Source organism: Siniperca chuatsi, linkage group LG1 (assembly GCF_020085105.1).
Source record: "Siniperca chuatsi isolate FFG_IHB_CAS linkage group LG1, ASM2008510v1, whole genome shotgun sequence".
NCBI lineage: Eukaryota > Metazoa > Chordata > Actinopteri > Centrarchiformes > Sinipercidae > Siniperca > Siniperca chuatsi.
In genome coordinates, this window is record NC_058042.1 from 1,253,743 (window position 1) to 1,273,644 (window position 19,902).

Genomic DNA, 19,902 nt, shown 5'->3' on the forward strand with positions numbered 1-19,902 from the left:
CACAAAAAAATAAAACCCACTTGATAATAATAGTATAAATAAGATAAAGATGAGGACGGAATAAATAGAATGCATCTTCACATGAAAATAAACATAGAATGAGCACAAAAACAGGAATATAATGCCTTAATTAAAGGTGGGGTGTGCGATTCTGGAGAAATCCAACACCATGACAAACAACATGATGACGACGACACAGCAAGTAATGTAACTAACGTTAGCTAGGCTGTGGGTTAGCTTAGCTAGCTTGTGGGTTAGCTTAGCTAGGCTGTGGGTTAGCAAACTGTCGCTACAGCTGCTGCTGCTAAGCTAACAGCCAGAGAGGACGAGACGGTTTCCCAGAGCCAGCACAGCAGCTCCAGACAGCGACGCTCACAACTCTCCTGCTGCTATAGCTAACATCACAACAGCAGCAGATCTTAAACTAGAGAGTCAGCTGATGTCCGCGGGCAGGTCCTTTAACGTCACCTGACGCACACATCGTGGCTGGAACAGCGCTGTGCGGCTCGGTCCGAGTCTCTCTTTGTGCTTCCTGTTCACAGAGCCGGGGCTGAGTACAGCGCTCACACTGAACAGCAACAAGATATTCGCTGAATTTGACAAAAAGACGTGTACCGGATTAGAATCGCTGACCCCGCCTGTTGTGAAGATGAGGAGAGGCTGTCCTGACATTCCTGCCAGGTCCAGACCGCAACTCGCACTAAAATATTATAGGTTACGTTATACGAATGTTATGGAACGTAAAACACCACGGAAATGGCCACCTTCTAGGTAAAGTCACTGTAATACTATAGGAAACCCTTAAAGTAATATTCCAACCAAAACCCTCCGAGTATCTAACACCTCCGAGTCAGACGAGAAGATGAACGTCAGTTTCATCCCTTTCCGGTCCAGTACACAGATACAGATGGATGCCAAATGAAAGCGTTGTGAGTGATGTATCTGACCGGCCCTCGTCTTCTTCGGTCAGCGCAGAAGCTGCAGTAGCTAGGAGCAGTTAACGCAACACAGCAGCAGCATGTTAGACAGCAACAGCGTAGTGGTTCGGGTTTCACAAAGACGGACTTACTCTGGCTCGTCCTCGTTTTCCTCCTCCAGGATGTTGGGCAGTCTGTTGAGAACAGACAGCAGGACAGTTAACGGGTCTCAGCTGATGTACTGTATATGCACTGCAAAACTATGCGTCTTAAAAACTCATTCCATCTAACATTCAGCTTTTCTGTACAGAGATACTTCAACTTGTTCGAAGGGCGGTTTCCATTAAAATGGCACTGCGTTAACTAAATACAGGAGGTCAGTCTTTCTTGTTACTTCCTGAACAGCTGATGGCTTGGAGATACGGGGTTTCGACTAGACAGCACGCGCATTAATGTGTACACGTGCTGTGTGTTTACGTGACTTACTGCTCGTTGGACTCGGGCAGCGTTTCTATGACGATCTTCGCCGAATGCTCCACCTCCAGCTGTCGGACCGCCTCTTCGGCTGCCTTCCTGGCCATCTCCTCTGCGATGCGGGCCGCCCCCAGACGCTCCTGCTGCAGTCTTTTAAAGAAGAGCTCAGCACTCACCGAGATTCAAAATTCAAGGACATTCTGCTTTTAAACACAGAGTCTGAACCAGAGGAAGACAAAAACGAGCCGAAAGCCCTGCGAGTGTCCCACAAATGCAATAACAAAGGACCGAAGTGCTAGACAGACGGAACAACCGGCAGGCATTTTATATCCTCAGTGCAGTTGTGGGAATACAAAGAACAAACAGAAAGGACAGCAGAGTAATTTAGGCAGAGAGAGTGGTCGCTAACCTTTCCTCCATGTGTGCTAAGACGGCCTCTTCGGCCTCCTCCTCGATGCCGTCTTTCACTTGATCCATCTGGGTCTCTGCGTCTTCTGTCTGCAACCACCCACAGAGAGAGGTTTCACCCCAGTTTTATTCACATGGAAAACTCTCAGGTACTGTTTTAGTGCCTTTTCAAATCCCACTGCATTGATGCCATCACCAGCACGGCGCCCACCGAGGCACGTTTAACAAGCCGCGTAGGATACCTGCTCAGAGCAGCTGCTCGCCGTCGTTCTGAACGTGACCCTGAGCGTTACCTCGAGGCTGGGACGGGATGGGTGGAGTCAGACTCACCTCCTTCTCCTCCTGCTTGGCGTCCTCCGTGTTCTCGTCCTCTTCCATGTCCTCCAGTGTCAGGTCTGTCTCCTTCGGTCCGATGCGGACTGAACCCCACATGGCGGGAAGAGCAGGACTGAGGATTATCTGCGTATACGTGTGTGTGTGTGTGTGTGTGTGTTGTATACGTGTCTGCCGCTGGAAAGTCTAAATCTATCTATCCGAGATAATAGCGAACTGATGATTCTGGTTATTGTGGTCCGTGTTCTGGAGTAAATGGGCGTCTGACTCTCTACTGGCAGGGCTCTTTTTTGTAAAATCACAAAACTCATGAACTAATCTGTTTTGAACGTTAAAAAAATAAATGAAAATAAAAATTGGTGAAAACAAATAAATCAGGAATACAAACACGCAGGTGAAAATCAGATCAGAATACACTTTACACGTTTGGACGTTTAATAATTGTTTGACAGACTCATCAATTGATTGATTGGCTGATTCCGTCCCGACGAGGTTTACCAACCAACGCAACAAAAAACACCCAACAAAGCACTCGTTTTTCCAATTAATGTCTTTATTGTCATGAACATACAGCGAAATGCTTTAATGAGTTGCAATGTCTGCACTTAGTTAGCTGCCTTTATATCATCTGCAAAAGCCTTTAAAAAAAAGCTAAAGTCGTCCTGAACTACCGGCAGATTCAGATTCCAGCTTATGGGAGTTTCCAGTATGAAGCAGCACCGACGGCAGAATGATTGCTGCTCAAGCCGAGCTGGGACCAGTCTGGGACCAGTCTGGGACCAGTCTGTCCCTGTAGCTACTACACTGGATTACAGGCATGTCACACTGCACTACGTGAGACTACTGGGGGACACTAACTTATGCAATCTCATACAGTCGTCTTCCTGATCTGGAACACGTTCAGATGTGCGCATTATGGTCCACATTATGGCGTCGCTGTGTACAAACTGCTCTGTCTGTCTGTCTGTCTGTCCTTCAGGCAGTTAAAGAGTGTCTGCTGCTGTCAGTGTCAGTGCGAGCGGCTCTGTCCCGCGCTTCCTTCCCCTTTTATTTAAAGGGGCTCTCGCCGCCTTTCCCCCCTGAAACAGAAGGAGAAGAGCAGCCCGGTTAGAGTCCGCCTCGTCACTGACACCAACCCCTGCCAATCAATACACAGCTAGCAAAACCCATCAACCAATCAATCAATCAATCCATCAGTGCATGTGTTTCTGCAAACTGCAATTAGAGAGTAACTTAACACCAGGCTGATACCTGTCGCCACACCCAACGGTGATGTCACAGTGCAGCCAGGTGGGAACTTAAACCACCGTAGGGCAGAAAAAAAACAAGACTTCCTTATAAACGGGGTCTAGAAAAAGTTTCAACCCTGGATTTTATAAGAGGGTAGTAAAAGAAAAATGAACTACAGTCAGTGTTTGATTTACAAATAAACCTTTTTAAGCGTTATGTCGTAACACAACCGTCTGGTTTGGCTCTCGCAGTGTTTCATTGCTGGAATCCGAAATTTTGCTGCTGTTCTCGTTACTCCGAGCTGTTCCTTTGCATCTCTAAACTATTTTCAGCCCAAACTTCACAGTGGAGTGTCTGTAGCGTCTGTATATTACCTGTATATATTACCTGTATATTAACAAAAGCCAGCTGCCAACAACTACGTGTAAATTAGCCCCTAAAATACCTCGATATCAACGGGATGCTGATTCCCGAGCCCAGTAGCTAATAATGTTCGTGTGTTAGTGTTAGCTGTGGAAAGGTCGTACTTACTGTTCTGCACCTCGTCACTGCCTGCGTCCTGCGTGAGGGAACAAATATTGTAACGACATATTCAGTGATGCTCTGCTGTCCTAACTTGGATTTAAACGTATGAGAGATGAACTCTTGAAGAATCATACTGCGGCGACTCACCTGCTTCTGTACAGGCTGAGGCAACATGCGACCGATCTCGCTGACGATCCAGCCCATCATGCTGTCACAACACAGAGGTGTTAGACCAAGACTCTCTTCAAGAAAACCTTTGTCCTTCAACATCCGCAAACATCTCGTACACAATGTCATGTTAGATTAAAACATCAGCTAGTATATAAGACATTATGCTTGCTGCTTGTAGCTAGTATAATGTCTGATATTGCTAGCATAACATTAACTAGCATATCAGCTGCTGTTTGTAGCTAGCATAACATTAACTAGCATTCAGATGCTGTTTGTAGCTAGCATAACATTAACTAGCATCCAGATGCTGTTTGTAGCTAGCATAACATTAACTAGCATCCAGATGCTGTTTGTAGCTAGCATAACATTAACTAGCATATCAGCTGCCGTTTGTAGCTAGCATAACATTAACTAGCATATCAGCTGCTGTTTGTAGCTAGCAAAACATTAATTAGCATATCAGATGCTCTTTGTAGCTAGCAAAACATTAACTAGCATATCAGATGTTGTTTTTAGCTAGCATAACATTAACTAGCATATCAGATGCTGTTTGTAGCTAGCATAACATTAACAAACATTCAGATTTTATGATGTTTGTAGCTAGCATAACATCAGCTAGCATGTCAGACATTACGGTAGCCTACCTGTTTGTAGCTAGCATAACATTAACTAGCATATCAGATGCTGTTTGTAGCTAGCATAACATTAACAAACATTCAGATTTTATGATGTTTGTAGCTAGCATAACATCAGCTAGCATGTCAGACGTTACGGTAGCCTACCTGTTTGTAGCTAGCCAGTGTTATGTTGGTTACAAACAACAGGCATGTCTGGCATTATGCTGTCCAGCCATGTGATCTGTTTTGCTTCTCAGTAATGTCCTCTTAATGCTACTGTAATGCTGGATAAACATGTTTCCACCTACTTGGGCTGCTGCTCTGCTTCCTTGGAAGACCTGTGAGGACGAAAGAAAAAGGGAACAGTGCTTAACAGCAGTCACTTTATCCAGTGCGAGCACCTGAGGTTATCTCCTGTGTGTCCAGGTGTTTGCTCTGGCTAGCGAGATAGCCGACACTTTAGCTAGCAGTAAAACAACAAAGCCTACAAAGCTCATTTTCTCTGTCTGCACTAAAATCCAAGTTTCCACTCTGAAGAGAGTTTAGGAACAGCTCAGTTTTTTGAGGTGAAAAGAAGAAGAAACAAGAAAAGAAAAGTATTTTCAAATATATACGTATCTGTAATATGTAAATATAATATATATGTAGTTGTGAGATACACTGACACTGACAACTGAGATGAGTCACTGAACTTCTGTAAAACTTCTTTCTGTTAATGGCGGATTGCAAATCAACATTAAAGATGCATACTACCACCTAGCGTAAATTTAAAAAACATAAATCCTGTCTCCAAGGAGCCCCCCTGATCTGGATCCTTGACCTGCACTCAGTCTAACTATATATAACATCCCCCTCTTTGAATTCTGGTTATTATGGTGCATAATGTTCAACAACTTCCACAACAACTTACTTCTCAGTGTCAGCAGCAGGGGGTTTTGGGGCTGGAGGAGGTTCTGGGTCTGCAGGAGGTTTCGGGGCTGGAGGAGGTTCTGGTGCTGGAGCCTCTTCTGTTTAAGGAAGCAGCAGACACTTAGCAATATTTATTCTCTACCACAACACGACCCGTTTAAAAAGCGTCGTGGTGACGAGGCTCCGAGGCCGCCGCGCAGCTGCAGGTACCTTTAGCCGAAGCGGGAGCTTCAGTCTTCTCCTTGACTTCTGCCTTTGAGCGAACGTGAACCTCCGGCTGAGGAACCACCTTCTCTATACCGTGCTTTATCCAGTCCATCACCCTGTCAGTCACACAAACACACACACACATATATATATATATATATGTTCAAATATCACACGTGGATTTGGTTTATACATTAACGTTATTGCTCCAAACATCCACATGCAACCAGGCCAACTCTTCCCCGTCTCTCTGCGTTGGCTGATCGAGTCGGCGTCTGTCCTCCACCTGAGCAGCAGTCTGATTTCTGTATTTCAAAGTAAACCCATGTCTTCCAGATGTTCTCTCCCTCTGGATGAAACAGCTAATATAGAAAACGCCTGATGTCCAAACAGTAGATGATTTCTTGTTTCCTGTGCTGTCGACACGTCGTCAGCGCGGTAAGAAACAAGATGGTGTAGACCCTCATTCGTCCAGCAGTGCTCTATCGTAGAAAAGGTTTCAGTCGTAGTCATCTGGACACTGTTTTCAGAATCAAGACGTTTCGGCTCCCATCCTGAAGTCATTCTCAACTGTGAAAATGGTCTGAGAACTCAGAAATTTAAGCTACTCTGTGTTGCTCAGGATGGGAGCCGAAACATCTTGATTCTGAAAACAGCGTCCAGATGACTACGACTGAAACCTTTTCTACGTGATAAGAAACGTTTGCTGTTTCCGGCGGTGGAACATTTACTCAGGTACTTGTACTTTGGTCCAACTGCTTCTTCTCCGCTACATCTCAGAGGCAAATATTGGACTTTTCTCTTCGCTACATGTGTCCGACAGCTTTAGTTCATTTTCACATCCCCTCGCTGTCCGGTGAAAAACCCTGAATCTCCAAATGTGCTGGTTTTGAATGTGAATGTTTCTGATAAACTGGGAGATTCTGCAGGGACTTGGCTGGGTTCAGGTCCAGCACGGACCTCAGAGCAGAGTGTGGGCTGGTGGCCTGAGAGGCGGAGGTTCGCCCCCTCGCTCTGATCCGGCTCCACACATTGCTGCACGTGTACGGGTCCTGTTGGCGCACGCGTGTGTGTGTGTGTGTTAAATAACAACAGAGGGATTTTTAAAGTATGTAAGTATGTAAAGTAACTCTTTAACCCCCCCCCCCCTCGGATCAGCTGGAAAACGCTTTAACCGACGCTGCGACACGTGATCAGCTGGAGATACGTGGTTTCGCTGGACAGAAAAACTACAAACGTAGCAGTGAAAGTACAAGACTTCCTCTGAGATCCCTCACGAAATGGAAATACCTCAAATTTGTACTTCAGTAAAGTACTTGAGTAAATGTACTTCGTTACATCCCTCCGCTGTCCGTCCAGAGACGTTACACACTAAAGTCTACTACAGATCCTGACTTTACCTGAACTGGCTGCTTATTTTATTGCTTTTGTGCATTTTATGTATTTTATTTCTCCTGTTGTGAAGCACTTTGTCCTTTGTTTTGATAAGTGCTCTGTAAATAAAGTTTTTTTATTATTATTATTATTATTATTACTACTGCAGCTCAGAATGGACAAACTTCAATGAACTTGAACGTATTCATCATTTTTAGTTGACTAATCCATCCGTCCATTTTCTGCCGTTGATCCGGCTCCAGGTCGCGTTAATTTAATTACTTACGTTATTAGGAATTATTGCGTCATACTGCTGGGAAAGGACTGAAAAAATGTGGTTTAATAATAAATAATTCTAGGTGAAATTCTGGTTTTCCATCATGCTTTCATTGTTTGACCGGTTTGATGGTGAAACAGGGATTAAATGTCATTCTATGTGCTGTTAGAAAGGTCTTAAAAAGTCTTTAAGTGTTTAACCTGCAGAAACCCTGTCTCACACACACACACACACACACACACTCACCTGGGCGGGAGTGCTTTGTTGTCGGTTTTATCTTCTCGCTCCGACTCCGTCACGGTCACCTGAGGCTTCGCAGCTGAAAGAAACCAACGATTTATTTAACGTCCGGTCTGAATCTCTGCATCTTCGTCTGGCGGAAACGTTCAGATCTGTTCTCACCTGGTGGTGCAGCTGCTGTTTGACGCACCTGAGGAGAAACAAGCACGAGGTCACATGACAGTGAAGTAGCACTCCACCAGTTTTCCACATTGAGTTCAGTTTACTCGTCAGGGTTAGTTCGAGTTTCTAATGACTCCTGCTTCTCTGGAGGAGAAAATAACATCCACACATTTATGACAGAAAGCCTGTCTTAGAAACTTTTCACCGGGGCAAGTTGCATCATGGGAAATGTAGGATCCAGTGCTTTTTGAGTAACCCCTTTTATATTTGTTTAATATATTTTAATTAAATAGGTTTTAATATTTCAACTTTACTTTTTTTTTGCTAAAAAACAATGAAATTCGTTACGTTTGGTTTCAGGTTTTCAGGTTGAAAGTCGGGTTAAGAGTTTGTTCGGGGTTTCGCCGGCTTTGAAGGAAGGAAGTTCGACATTTTGGGAAACATGCTTATCTCCAGTGACCCGGCCACCGGCAGAGACTCCAGGAAGTCACTCGTCCGGCACGTAAACCCTGCGGAGCGCGTTCCTTCACTTCGGTTTTCGTACAGAGGAAGCAAACGAAATACAACATGCTAATCAGTGAGCTTTAGAGGTGCAGGTGGATTTTCTTACCTTCTGTTTACCTGCTTCCAGTCTTTATGCTAAGCTAAGCTAGCCGGCTGCTGGCTGTAGCTTCATGAGAGCGGTGTCACTCTGAACATCTAACTCTCGGTAAGAAAGCGAATAAGCTTATTTCCCAAAATGTCGACCTTTTCCTTTAATGTCCGGTGAAAAGAAGGCACATGGGATTACACAGAGAACCGAAGGTGGAGCAGAAGCTGGTCTGGAAGGGGGGCAGGTGTAGAGCTGTCTCTACTCTATCTACTGCAGGACGTCCGGCAGTAACTGCTGATGTACCTCAGTGGGCTGCTCAGCTGGCGGTGACTTCAGATCAGGCTGAGGAACGACTTTCTCCAAACCCTGAGCGATCCAAGCTATCATCCCCTGTCTGCGGTAAAAAAACAAACAAAACAGAGCTGATTGGTCTCTGAACACGAGACGGCGCTGCAGAGCAGCGCGTCGGCCACCGCCGACGCCAGAAGCCCGAAACTCTGATGATCCCAGACGCCCGTGGGACCAATATGACGAGAACCACGGCTCTGGGATTCTGCATGTGATGAGTTTCAGTGTGAATCTACCTAATTTCTAGATTTCTATATTAGTTAAGAATATAAGTTACCCGTGAACAGAATATTTAACGTTATCCGTCCCGTTAACGTGATGGCTGTTATACAATTGAGCTACCGAATGAAAGTGAAGCGTAAAGTCTGCTTTTAGGATTGTGTTTAAGAAAAACTTATTTTATCCACAGTTTATAAAGCAGCTCACTATTTGGCAATTTTTATGCGGATGGGTTTATAAAGCGGCTCACTATTTGGCATCCTGCCTGTTGATGGGTTTATAAAGCGGCTCACTATTTGGCATCCTGCCTGTTGATGGGTTTATAAAGCGGCTCACTATTTGGCATCCTGCCTGTTGATGGGTTTATAAAGCGGCTCACTATTTGGCATCCTGCCTCTGAATGGGTTTATAAAGCGGCTCACTATTTGGCATCCTGCCTCTGAATGGGTTTATAAAGCAGCTCACTATTTGGCATCCTGCCTCTGAATGGGTTTATAAAGCAGCTCACTATTTGGCATCCTGCCTCTGAATGGGTTTATAAAGCAGCTCACTATTTGGCATCCTGCCTCTGAATGGGTTTATAAAGCAGCTCACTATTTGGCATCCTGCCTCTGAATGGGTTTATAAAGCAGCTCACTATTTGGCAATTTTTATGCGGATGGGTTTATAAAGTGGCTCAGTATTTGGCATCCTGCCTGTTGCTGGGTTTATAAAGTGGCTCAGTATTTGGCATGTGGTTTCCTGTCGTGATTACTCACTCGTCTTCAGGTTTGCTGTCGTCCACGCGGAAGAAAGAACACAAAGGGAGCATCAGTAAACTATTTTCAACACATCTGGTTCCTACAAACCAAAGGATTTAGAGTGAATGTTCAACCAGGAACATTGTTTCCATCCCACTGACTCACCATGTCGGACCTGAGACTAGATTCAGTCTCTTATTCAAAGACTTGAGATGTGACTTGGACCTGGACACCCCCGACACCCCCACCGCCATCGGTGTTCAGGACCTCGAGTGGCTCAACATCAGAGGCCACATGACCTTCTAGTCCATCATCTCACCCACATCCACAACTGTTTAAGTCTTCTGGGGCGAGTCCGAGTCAAGTCTCAAGTCTCATCACAGCGAGTCGCAAGTATTTTCATAGGAAGTGCAAGTCAGGTCTGATCAGTGCAGGTTTCGAGTCCCATCAAAGACTCAAGTCTCATCAAGCCAAGTCTCAGGTCAAGTATCAAGTCTCATCAACTCGTATCAAAGCAAGTCTCACGTCCACAGCTCGGCCTAAACTTTATCAATAATCTTTAATTATTAAATTAGCGTTAAACTGAAAATGTTTGAGCCAGTGTTATCAATACATGATAAATCATTATTCTGTATCGTTTTCTTGGTCTCTCCTGGTTGAACTGTTTCACACATTAATACACACACACTTTACCTGGTTGCTGCATTTTCCTCCTGTGAGGTGACGAAGGAAGGAGAAGACATGGGAAACATTACCAGGGCATACAGGTGAGCTGAACTCAGAATGAGTCTCTGCTGAAGAGCCTGATCCTGGGTCAGTATCTGATGCTCACCTTGGTGGTGGAGTTGGCTCGGCTCAGCTTTGGCGAGACTGCAGGTTGAGGCAGAGCGCCGCTGATCCACGTCAACACGCCGGGCTGGGAGCCGGGCGCTGGGCTGCGAGCATGAAAGAGTTTTAACCTTTTAATTTACTCGCAGTTCGGTTTGAACCGAAACTAAATGGAAAAACAAAGAAAGCTATGATGGATACAGTAACAGCAACCCTAACAGTCTTAGTTTAGGGTGTGAAAAATGTAAATATGTAATATGTAATCAGATTACTTTGTGTTAATACAGTCAGTGGTGTTGGAAAAGCTGCTAAAATGATTTTTATCAGACTGACATCCTTTTGTAGCCTCGCTAGCTAACAGCGCAGTCAGTAACAAAGCTGCAGCAGATCTGCTGACTGTTTCATGGTCAATAAAAACACTGTTAGTAACCTAATTATCGTTTAATTTAGCTAATGTGACAAAGCAAAACCTCTGTTTGGTGGAGAGAAACCTTCATGTTGACGTATGTACATCACATGCAGTTCAGTAGAACTGATAAAGCCTTTCAGGGCTCGGTCAGACCGCAATGAATTCATTTCAGTAGAATTGCTGCGACACAGACTCCCGCTCCATCCATCGTATGTTTTTTATGGACAACTTTTCAACTAGCTAGCGCGCTAACGCTGTCTGCGTATCAACTCCTTGATCATAGCAGGATATATAAACTTTCACCACTGCTCATTTCAGAAAGGCCAGTGGATCACAGATGTGCTAGCGAGCTTTCTTTTTCCCGCGGGATTCGAGCCATAGACTGTACGAGCGTGAGTAGCAGGGTTCAGTTTTATGAAGCTGGCTACGTAAACTTTCACTTATTTCACCTCAGCCGTCCACCAAAGTCTGTTTCTGAACAAATAAGCAATCCAGCTGCTGAATCTTCACTCACGTTAGGTCTGCAAAGCCCGATTTAAAAGTTTGTTCAGACTTTCGTAAGGCAAGAGCACCACTGCTTTTCTAGCCTGTTAGCGTGCTACTGTAATTTCCCATAGAGGGTTAGCGAGTTAGCTAACATTAGCTTGCAGTTCACTGCATGCAGCCTGTGGTAGCTTTCCAACAAAACTGAAAGTCGGTATATTCTGTTATGATGAAAACGTCTCTGCTTCCACTTCATAATGCAGATTAAAGACGCTGCCGCCCGTTGACGCTTTGATCCGTCGACGACAGCTGAAAACTTTGGATCTAAACTTTGAGAAAGAAGTCAACTTTGCTTCTTCGTGTCGAACCTCCGCCGTCTCCTGTGAGAACGATGACTAGCCGAATTAAAAACTGATTGACAGCTGTATTGGTGAATTTCTTTTCTGATTGACAGAGGATTGTAAGCCTCTGATTGGCCAAATTAAAAAATGATTGGTAGTTACCCCGCCCAATCCAGAGACACCCTGCTCCACCTATGGGCTGTTTTGTTAAACGGGATGGAGCCTGCAAGCTAACGCAGGCAGACAATCCAACGCTGCAGCAGGTGTGTATTTCCATTAACATCATGTTCGATAAACGTGTGTTTCTTTCTCGTTTTAGTTAACTACTTTTGTTCTCGTCATATCTTGTTATGACATCACTGTGGATGTAAGTATAACTCACCCGTTGCCCTCCGCTGCCTGTTCTTCCTGCTTGGGTTTGTCAGCTTTTGGAGCTGTCAGTAAAACAGTAATGTACATTTAGCGTGAAGAACAGAACCAGACTGAAGCACGTGATGTTCGCTGTGTGAGTGATCTTACTTTCATTTTTGCACTCATCTTGAAATTTCACTTTCTTCTCCTGTTGAAAACACAAAATGACGCCGTCTTACACATATTATTAAAAGAATACATAATTTATTATTTATTCATTTAAGTAAAACACATATATCACATACATGTTTTAAGACCCTAACTTTCAAAGTCATTAAAGTCAATACTGTATGTGTAGGATTTCAAAACTCAACACAGAATTATTACATATAAGAGACCAACAAAAATGTAAAAATATAAAGATCCAGAAATGTGTTTAATGTGAGAGGGACTGTCAATCAAAACATTAAAAACAAATTTTCTAAAATGTCGACTTTGGCGTTCCCCAGTGGTAGTATCAAAAAACGCCAGTGCAAATAAACCTGACACAGATTTTTTACGTAGGCTACAAGAGGCTAACGAAAATGACAAAACATCCGGATCCAGATAAGTTATGTGTTAGTAAAATGTTTTGGCAATCAAAACATGTAAACAAAAAAGGGCGTGGCTTACTGGAGCAGGGGGCGGGGCCGCGACAGGAGGCGGGGCAGCAGCAGGGGGCGGGGCCGCGGCTGGCTTGGCCTCCTGCTCTTCAGCTTTTTTGGGCGGAGGCTCAGGCAGCTGGGGAACGACTTTGACCACCCAGCTCAACATCCTCGATGAACAAACACACAAACGGAGACCGTTAGTGCTTGGAAAAGTCAAGCTGTCACCCGACACAAGTGGCTCAAATGATTTATTCACGGCGCTGGTTTCGTGCTTCGTATTTATTTCTTTTTTTTTAAAAACCCAATCCAATAAAAACAAAACAAAAACAAAACTTGGAACTTTTTGGGATTTTTTTATTTGCAATTGTCTTACTCCCTTGACTCTTGATTTCCCCTAGTGCATTTACATTTTTAAGAAAACCTTTCCTCCCAGACAGTATACATATTTGAGAGTGAAAGTTTATTCTTGACCTTCGAAACAGCATTTGGCAAAACAATCTCACCACAGGGCCATTGATCTGCAAGTCAATGATAACTGAGCAGACCCCATCTGCTGTTGAAAACTTTGTGGTGAGATTGTTTTGCCACTTTTATTCCAACACAAGAGATGTTATTAATGGCTGCACCGTTTCATCCGATGAAAATATATCTTTATTACACACGAGTGAGCGTGCACGTTGCGTCTTTGGAAACTTTGGGATCTTTAAAATAAAAATCCTGTGCGTTTGAACAGTGCTGGGACAAAACAACATGCTTTTTGTAAAGAGGCTCCAGAAGAGTTTACATGTTTAATAATCAAAATTAAAATGGTAAATTAACTTGGATTTAAAAACAAATAAAAAACAAAAATAATTAGCCCTATTTCCACTGAGTTTACAACTGACACGCTTTTCTCGGTACTGTGCTTAATGGTGTTTAGATCATGTCTGGCTGAGTGTCAGCCTCAATTACAGCTGACTGACCATGACCCTAATCCGCCACAGGAGGTCTGGCAGCAGAAGACAGATGTGTCACTGTGCTGCTGGACGTCCGTTAACACTGGTGTCCAGTTTGTCACTCGCACTCTCCAGCTGCCTTTTTAGCCATTTAGCCAGTTTCAAAGTCGACCAGTTGGTCAGTCAGATAGTTTTCCAGTTATCAATTGTCATCAGCCAGGTAACCGGTTTGGTGGTTAATAATCAGCCAGTTAGTCAAATTAGCCAGCTGACAAGTCGGCTAGTCACAGAATTTTCCAGCCAGGTAACCAGTTACCAAATCAACCAGTTAACCAGTCAATCAGTAGGCTAGTCAGTCAGGCAGTTAGCTAGTTGGTAGGTTAGCCATCTAGATGACCAATAAGTTAGCCTATTAGCTAGTCAGCCCTTTGACCAGCTAGCTGTCTAGTGAATTAGCCAATAGGCCAGTCATCCAGCCAACCAGTTAGCCCGCAGTTGTTCGTTGAGGACTTTCAGTCCACCAACAGTAGATACTGAAGTGGCTCAGTTTGGTCGGGCTGATTGTGGCTCAGTGTTGACTCGGCTGCGTTCCAGTGCCGGAGGACCAAATGTGCGCCGGCACTGGCCCCTATATGGCTGCCAGATTTGGTCCGATTTTGGATTTTGGAACTCCAGTTGGCAGCGCTTTGGTTGCCTCTGGGCTAGTGTCAGCACCCTAAATTGGACCGTGGTCCCTGGGCAGATTGTGGCTTGTCATTTGTCACAAGTCAAGTAAAATTTATTTATACAGCCACAAATCACATATTTGCCTCAAAGGGCTTTACAATCTGGACAGCAGACAACACCCTCTATCCTTAAAGCCTTCATCCGGATGAGGAAACCCCCTAAAAAATGAGTACAGCAAACATGATCCAGGTTGTTGTTGGTCCAAACTGTTTTGGCTTCCCGTAGCTCAGAGTTAAATGAACGCTTTTGTTAAACAAACAAACTTGTTTCCCATAACTGAAGTCACTTTGGTGGATTTTCAACTGATGCTGATGCTGCAGATAACCTGTATAAAGCAAAAAACATCCCAAATATTCAGTATTCAGTGCCTTATTGACTCTTGGCTGTGAAGCCACAGTTAGACCAGTATGAGAGCCCAAACTCTGCACTGATACCAGACTGACGAGAGTGGGTTAGCAGTTCTTAGAGGCTCTGACAGCAGCTTCTCAGGTGTTTTCTGCTCGATATGAACACTGGATCATTTTTAGGACTGAAACAATGTTATGTGTTTGCCATGTTTTTAATTTAACCTCTCCGACCCCTGCCCCACCCTCCGGTTGGTCCATCTTTTCAAACTCATCAAACCGCAATTTAACTAAAAAACATGACAAATCTCATCACCAGTTATTATTCATGCTTTCATTTCTGTTTCTAAAAACTGAAAAGAAATCCAAAAAACAAACAATGTGCTGCACATTTCCAATAAACCAAAGAAAATTAAGTGAAACAACAAAACAACAGCTAATCCACTCTACTCTGCAGTATTTCCACAGCTAACGACCGGGTCCGTGATGGTGTATTTTGGGATGTAGTGTAAAGGTGTAGGTGGGTGTGGTCTATGTGTTGGTGGTCTCTTGTCCTACCTGGGTTGTTCAGTCAGGGTCCAGCAGCATCCCACAGAGCTGCGGTGAAGAAGCTGTGAAGACCTGCAGGGATCCGAACACTGTGGGAGGATTACGGACGAACTCTGCTAATAGGATTACTGAGGAAGTGAAGGGCAGAGCGAGACAGAACGGGATGGGACGGGGGCGCAGATTAGACTCCCAAAAGCTGAAACACGAAGGGAACCTCGGCACAACCTGAACCACGGTCCTCAGGCTGAACAAGCTGAGGAACGAAACCACCGATGGCTCAGCTTAGACGAGAGAAAAGCCAGAAGATTGACAGGAAGGCTCGTTTACATAAATCCTCTCGTTTGCTTCTCCAGAGGCAGATGAGACGATGAACATCAGTTTCATCACTCAGCACATGTTTAGCCTAGCTTAGCACAAAGCAGTTATGGGGGTGTTTTATTAGCAGTTTCCCCTTCACAAGGCGAGGCGGGTTTATTTGTATGGCACTATTCAGCAACAAGTGTTTTACATAAAAAGACATTAAGAAAAGAAACACGAGACAATATAACAACACACACACACACACACATATATATATATATATATATATATGTTTATATATATACATGTAAAAATATAAATGCATATATATGATTCAAAAAGAGTACATAAAATAAAAGATATAATTAAATAAAACTGATTGAATAAAAGTTACAGTGCAGTAATAGTCCCAAATTTGTTTTAATAAAGTTGTAAAAGGTTTAGGTTGTTTTATTCTACAATTCATTTGTAGAATAAGAAATTGAGTTTGTCGGTTGCATGAGCATATTCACCGTCAACGCTCAGGTTAAACTTAAAAATACGGCGTCCCTAAACATAAACGACCACGTTTGAAATTTTGTCCTCTGAGGAAAAGGTGATAAAAGGCTCTCACCCATTTCATAGGCTTCACACACACAACATACATTTAAAGCTGGATTAATCAATATTCTGTATGTTATCATTGAACGAACTAATGTGAAAGTATTGCTCGTAGTAAGAAACCTGTTACACACCTTTAAATATGCTGTTTGCTGAATATTTCGTTCAGAGCCATCTTCTGGGATTTGAAAACGTAAAACCAATCAAGATGACTTTAGATAAGCAAACACGTTCAAGAAACTTCAGATATGAAGTTGAGTCAGTTCTTCACATTAACAAAAAGACGGGTTTTTAACCTGAACCAATGCATGCTGGGAAGTTTCTTTAGAGACTCAGCAGTTTCATTCATTCAACTCATCATTTCAACTTAAAAGACTTGGAGTCAGAAGAACTCATGTTTCTAAGTTGAAATTAATAAAGCGTATATTCACTTTAAGTTGATGAGAAAAGATTAGTTCGTTACTGTGAAGAAATAAAAACACTGTTTACCGCTCTGTGAGCTCCGTGCGTTGTTTGGGTTCGGACGGACCGGAGAGCCGAGCTTCGGTCCTGATGGTGCGACTGATGACTGACGGGGCTCAACATCTGCAACAAACACTGAGCAATTCACAGCACCTCACATCAGACAGGAAGCAGCAGGAGCCCTCGTCTTCATCGCCTCGCTGAAGGAACGGACGGAAGTCAACTGAGCTTTAACGTGAAAAATCAGGAGTCAGGTTGTGTTTTCATCTTTGTTTCATCTAATTAGAAGTTAGAAACTGTCATCCATGCTTGGGAAAAGAAAACAATGAAAATATGCTAATGTTAATTTAAAGGAGGATTTGTGAATTTGTCACATGTGGGTTTTGGGTCTGGTTCTCTTACTCCATAAGATCCAACAGCAGACTGGTTGTAATTCCACGTTTTTCTATTTGTCTGTTTCACCGTTTATTTTAAGGTTTTAATGATCGTTTCTTTAAGGTCGGTTTGCCGTTATGTCTCCTCACCGCCACAGTAGAACTTTCTCAGTGTTTCATATTGATCAAGACTCAAAACGAGAAGAAACTTCGACTTTAAAAAAACTTTCATTGTTTTTTTTACACTTTTTAATTTTCTTGTAAAGATACCTAATTTACTGTTTTTCTGTTTTTTATTTTTATTTTACTGACACCAAACAAAGTCTGCATGTACTTAAGTTGTAAATGTATTTTCGATTCAATTATCTGTCTGTTTCTGTACTTTTACAGCTGTTCCTCTTTTGTATTCATTTGCTTTTGATATTACAGTAGATTTTATTTCCTTTGGGTTTTCTGATGAAAGTATATTTTAGCAGACAGTGAAGTTTTGAATCTTTAGTCCTGTATAACCCGGGTTTGGGGACATACATGCAGAGCCGCAGTGTTTGGCTTGCTGTGTTTGTGTGCCAGCCTCTCAGCCGGGAGCATATTGCAGCAGCTCCAGGTTAAAGCTGTTAATGTGGCCCTGAGGAGGATTAGCTGCTAACGAGGTTAAGTCCAGCGTCAGCGAAACAGAGGATTGGAGCTCAGGTGCTCCAGCTACCTGAGCCAGATCACAGACCCGAGGACACTTCAGACCAGGTTCGTTACACTTTGCTGTCCTGCGAGACCGAACTTTTTATGTCCCAAAACCCCGATACCATCAGAGATGGTCGAGTTTTTAAATTTCATTTAAGTTCACTACAGTTTTGTTTTCTGTTCAGACAAACATGGAGGGAGGCTGACGCATCTTAAAACATATTCTCACATGTTTTCTGGGATTTATAAATTGGCCATTTCTGCCAAAAATGATCAAGTTTCTAAAGTTAGACAACATTTCTTTTTGTCTCAGCTCATTAAGTTCATCAGACAAAACCCTCCTCCTCCTCCTTTCCCTCATCTTATTCTTTCCTTCCCTACGCTGTTTTCTACTTTTTTACAGATTGTAAAATGAGGATCTGGCACCCTAGTATTAGCCCCCACCCACCCCCACCCCGCCCTCAAGGATTAAAGACCAGATTTGAATGCTGCATTTACTTAACAAAATGTTGAATTCTGGTTGGTTTGGTTTAATTGGACTTGTCATAATGGAAGTCAAATAACTCTCCCATCATGAACACTTCAGGCGTCCTGGTCAGCAGTGGATCTGAGGTCAGATGAGCTCACACCGCCCTCCTGTGGAGAAGCTGTTAGGTACAACATCAGAGTGTCTGCAGCAGAAGTCATGTGGTCTGAGTCAGACCACATCAGACCTCTGCGAGCCCCGAGGTTATTCGTTTGTCACAGTTTGTTACAGGTTATGTGTTTTCTGACCGGTGGTACAAGAAGTACCCACATTCTTTAGCGTGAGCAGTAATACAGTTGAAAAACACTCTTACAAGCAAAAGTCCTGCATCAAAAGTACAAATACTCGTAAAGAAGTAGCTTCGTTTCACTGGTGGGTGAAAAAACAAATGAACAGGAATGGAGAAAGAAAAAGAAAGAGGAAGAGAGGAAAGAAGAGCGACGAGGTTTCAGTGTTCAGCAATAACGCGTTGAACACTGACCTCACGTAAACAACAGATGGTGTCATCTAACCTCCTTCTTTTTGAACAGAAAATATTCTCCACATCTGTTTCCAAATAAACTCTTTATAATAAACACGCTCGTGTTTCTGAACACAACACTGCGAGCAGCTCATACTCACTGTGGAGGCAGAGCTCGGGTTATAACACACACACACACACACACACACAGATATGACTCACATGTGATTCTGTCTGTGTTTCCATGGTAACCATGTCAACAGTACTTACATCATGACCTTTGTGACTGAACGATAACGTTGCTCTGTGTGAAAAACTCAGGGATCAGTTATAATGGTTGAAAGTTTTCATCCAAATGAAGCGCAAATTTTAAACAAATTTCCAGAAAATCGTCAAAAGGAAACGTGACTCGCTGCTCGTCTCCACCCGCTGGTGCTGCTGCTGCTGCGAGAACACGAGCTCATTGGCTGATGGAGGTGAACAGCTGGTGGAGCTGATCCTCCAGCCGCTGCCGTTAAAGCAGCGCAGAAGAAGAAGACGCGGCGAGACGACGTCATCAAAAGAGCTCCAGTGGAAGCTCAGACGATGGAAAACATGATGGAAACATGACGCTTCTGTCGGCTTCATGTGTTCATGTGAGGAAGGCTCCAGCCTCCTCATCGCTCCACACACAGCTGATGCTCTCAGCTCTTCAGGCTTCATGACGTCAGCAGTTATTCACTCCGTCTGCTTCTGGTTTCACCCACAAACAGCTTCCAGGCCTCACACGTCAGGAAACACTTTCTTGAAATGATATTTAGACGTTTTTTCTTTTGTTTCTCCACTTCGTTTGTTTCTACCATGAATGTGACTCTCAGCCCAAATCAAGTGGCCCGAACTCAGCTGGACACCTGGGATTGTCTTCTTACATGAAAAACCTTCATTCATCCCGTTTCGACCTCGTGCTCATGCTTGCGTCTCTCATCCAATCAAACCTGCCTCACTGTCTTATGTCCTGCCTCCACATCCTGTTTCAAAAGCAATTACATCACACCAAAACTCTTCAAAACGCCTTTTTACTGAAACTGTCCTGATTCTTTATCAGTGTTTACTTCACATATCTCTGATGATATACAGCTTTTGATTGTGTTATCGTGGCAACACGGG

At 43.6% G+C, this 19,902-nt stretch overlaps 1 protein-coding gene across 1 annotated transcript in view; it reads right to left on the bottom strand.

The window, feature by feature from the left end:
* Window positions 1-15,351, bottom strand: part of cngb1a (cyclic nucleotide gated channel subunit beta 1a) — a 36,913-nt gene extending 21,562 nt beyond the window's left edge. The window contains exons 1-18 of the mRNA XM_044198330.1: window positions 12,828-15,351; window positions 12,324-12,363; window positions 12,187-12,238; window positions 10,576-10,678; window positions 10,437-10,456; window positions 9,762-9,776; window positions 8,740-8,830; window positions 7,845-7,872; window positions 7,689-7,761; window positions 5,795-5,907; window positions 5,586-5,682; window positions 4,984-5,013; window positions 4,035-4,095; window positions 3,894-3,921; window positions 2,130-2,218; window positions 1,801-1,889; window positions 1,404-1,541; window positions 1,070-1,111 (exon numbers count right to left, since the gene is read on the bottom strand). Coding sequence (XP_044054265.1) covers window positions 1,070-1,111; window positions 1,404-1,541; window positions 1,801-1,889; window positions 2,130-2,218; window positions 3,894-3,921; window positions 4,035-4,095; window positions 4,984-5,013; window positions 5,586-5,682; window positions 5,795-5,907; window positions 7,689-7,761; window positions 7,845-7,872; window positions 8,740-8,830; window positions 9,762-9,776; window positions 10,437-10,456; window positions 10,576-10,678; window positions 12,187-12,238; window positions 12,324-12,363; window positions 12,828-12,968 — 1,250 coding nt within the window. The 5' untranslated portion in view covers window positions 12,969-15,351. The remainder of the gene's footprint in view (window positions 1-1,069; window positions 1,112-1,403; window positions 1,542-1,800; window positions 1,890-2,129; window positions 2,219-3,893; window positions 3,922-4,034; window positions 4,096-4,983; window positions 5,014-5,585; window positions 5,683-5,794; window positions 5,908-7,688; window positions 7,762-7,844; window positions 7,873-8,739; window positions 8,831-9,761; window positions 9,777-10,436; window positions 10,457-10,575; window positions 10,679-12,186; window positions 12,239-12,323; window positions 12,364-12,827) is intronic.
* Window positions 15,352-19,902: the final 4,551 nt, after the last annotated feature.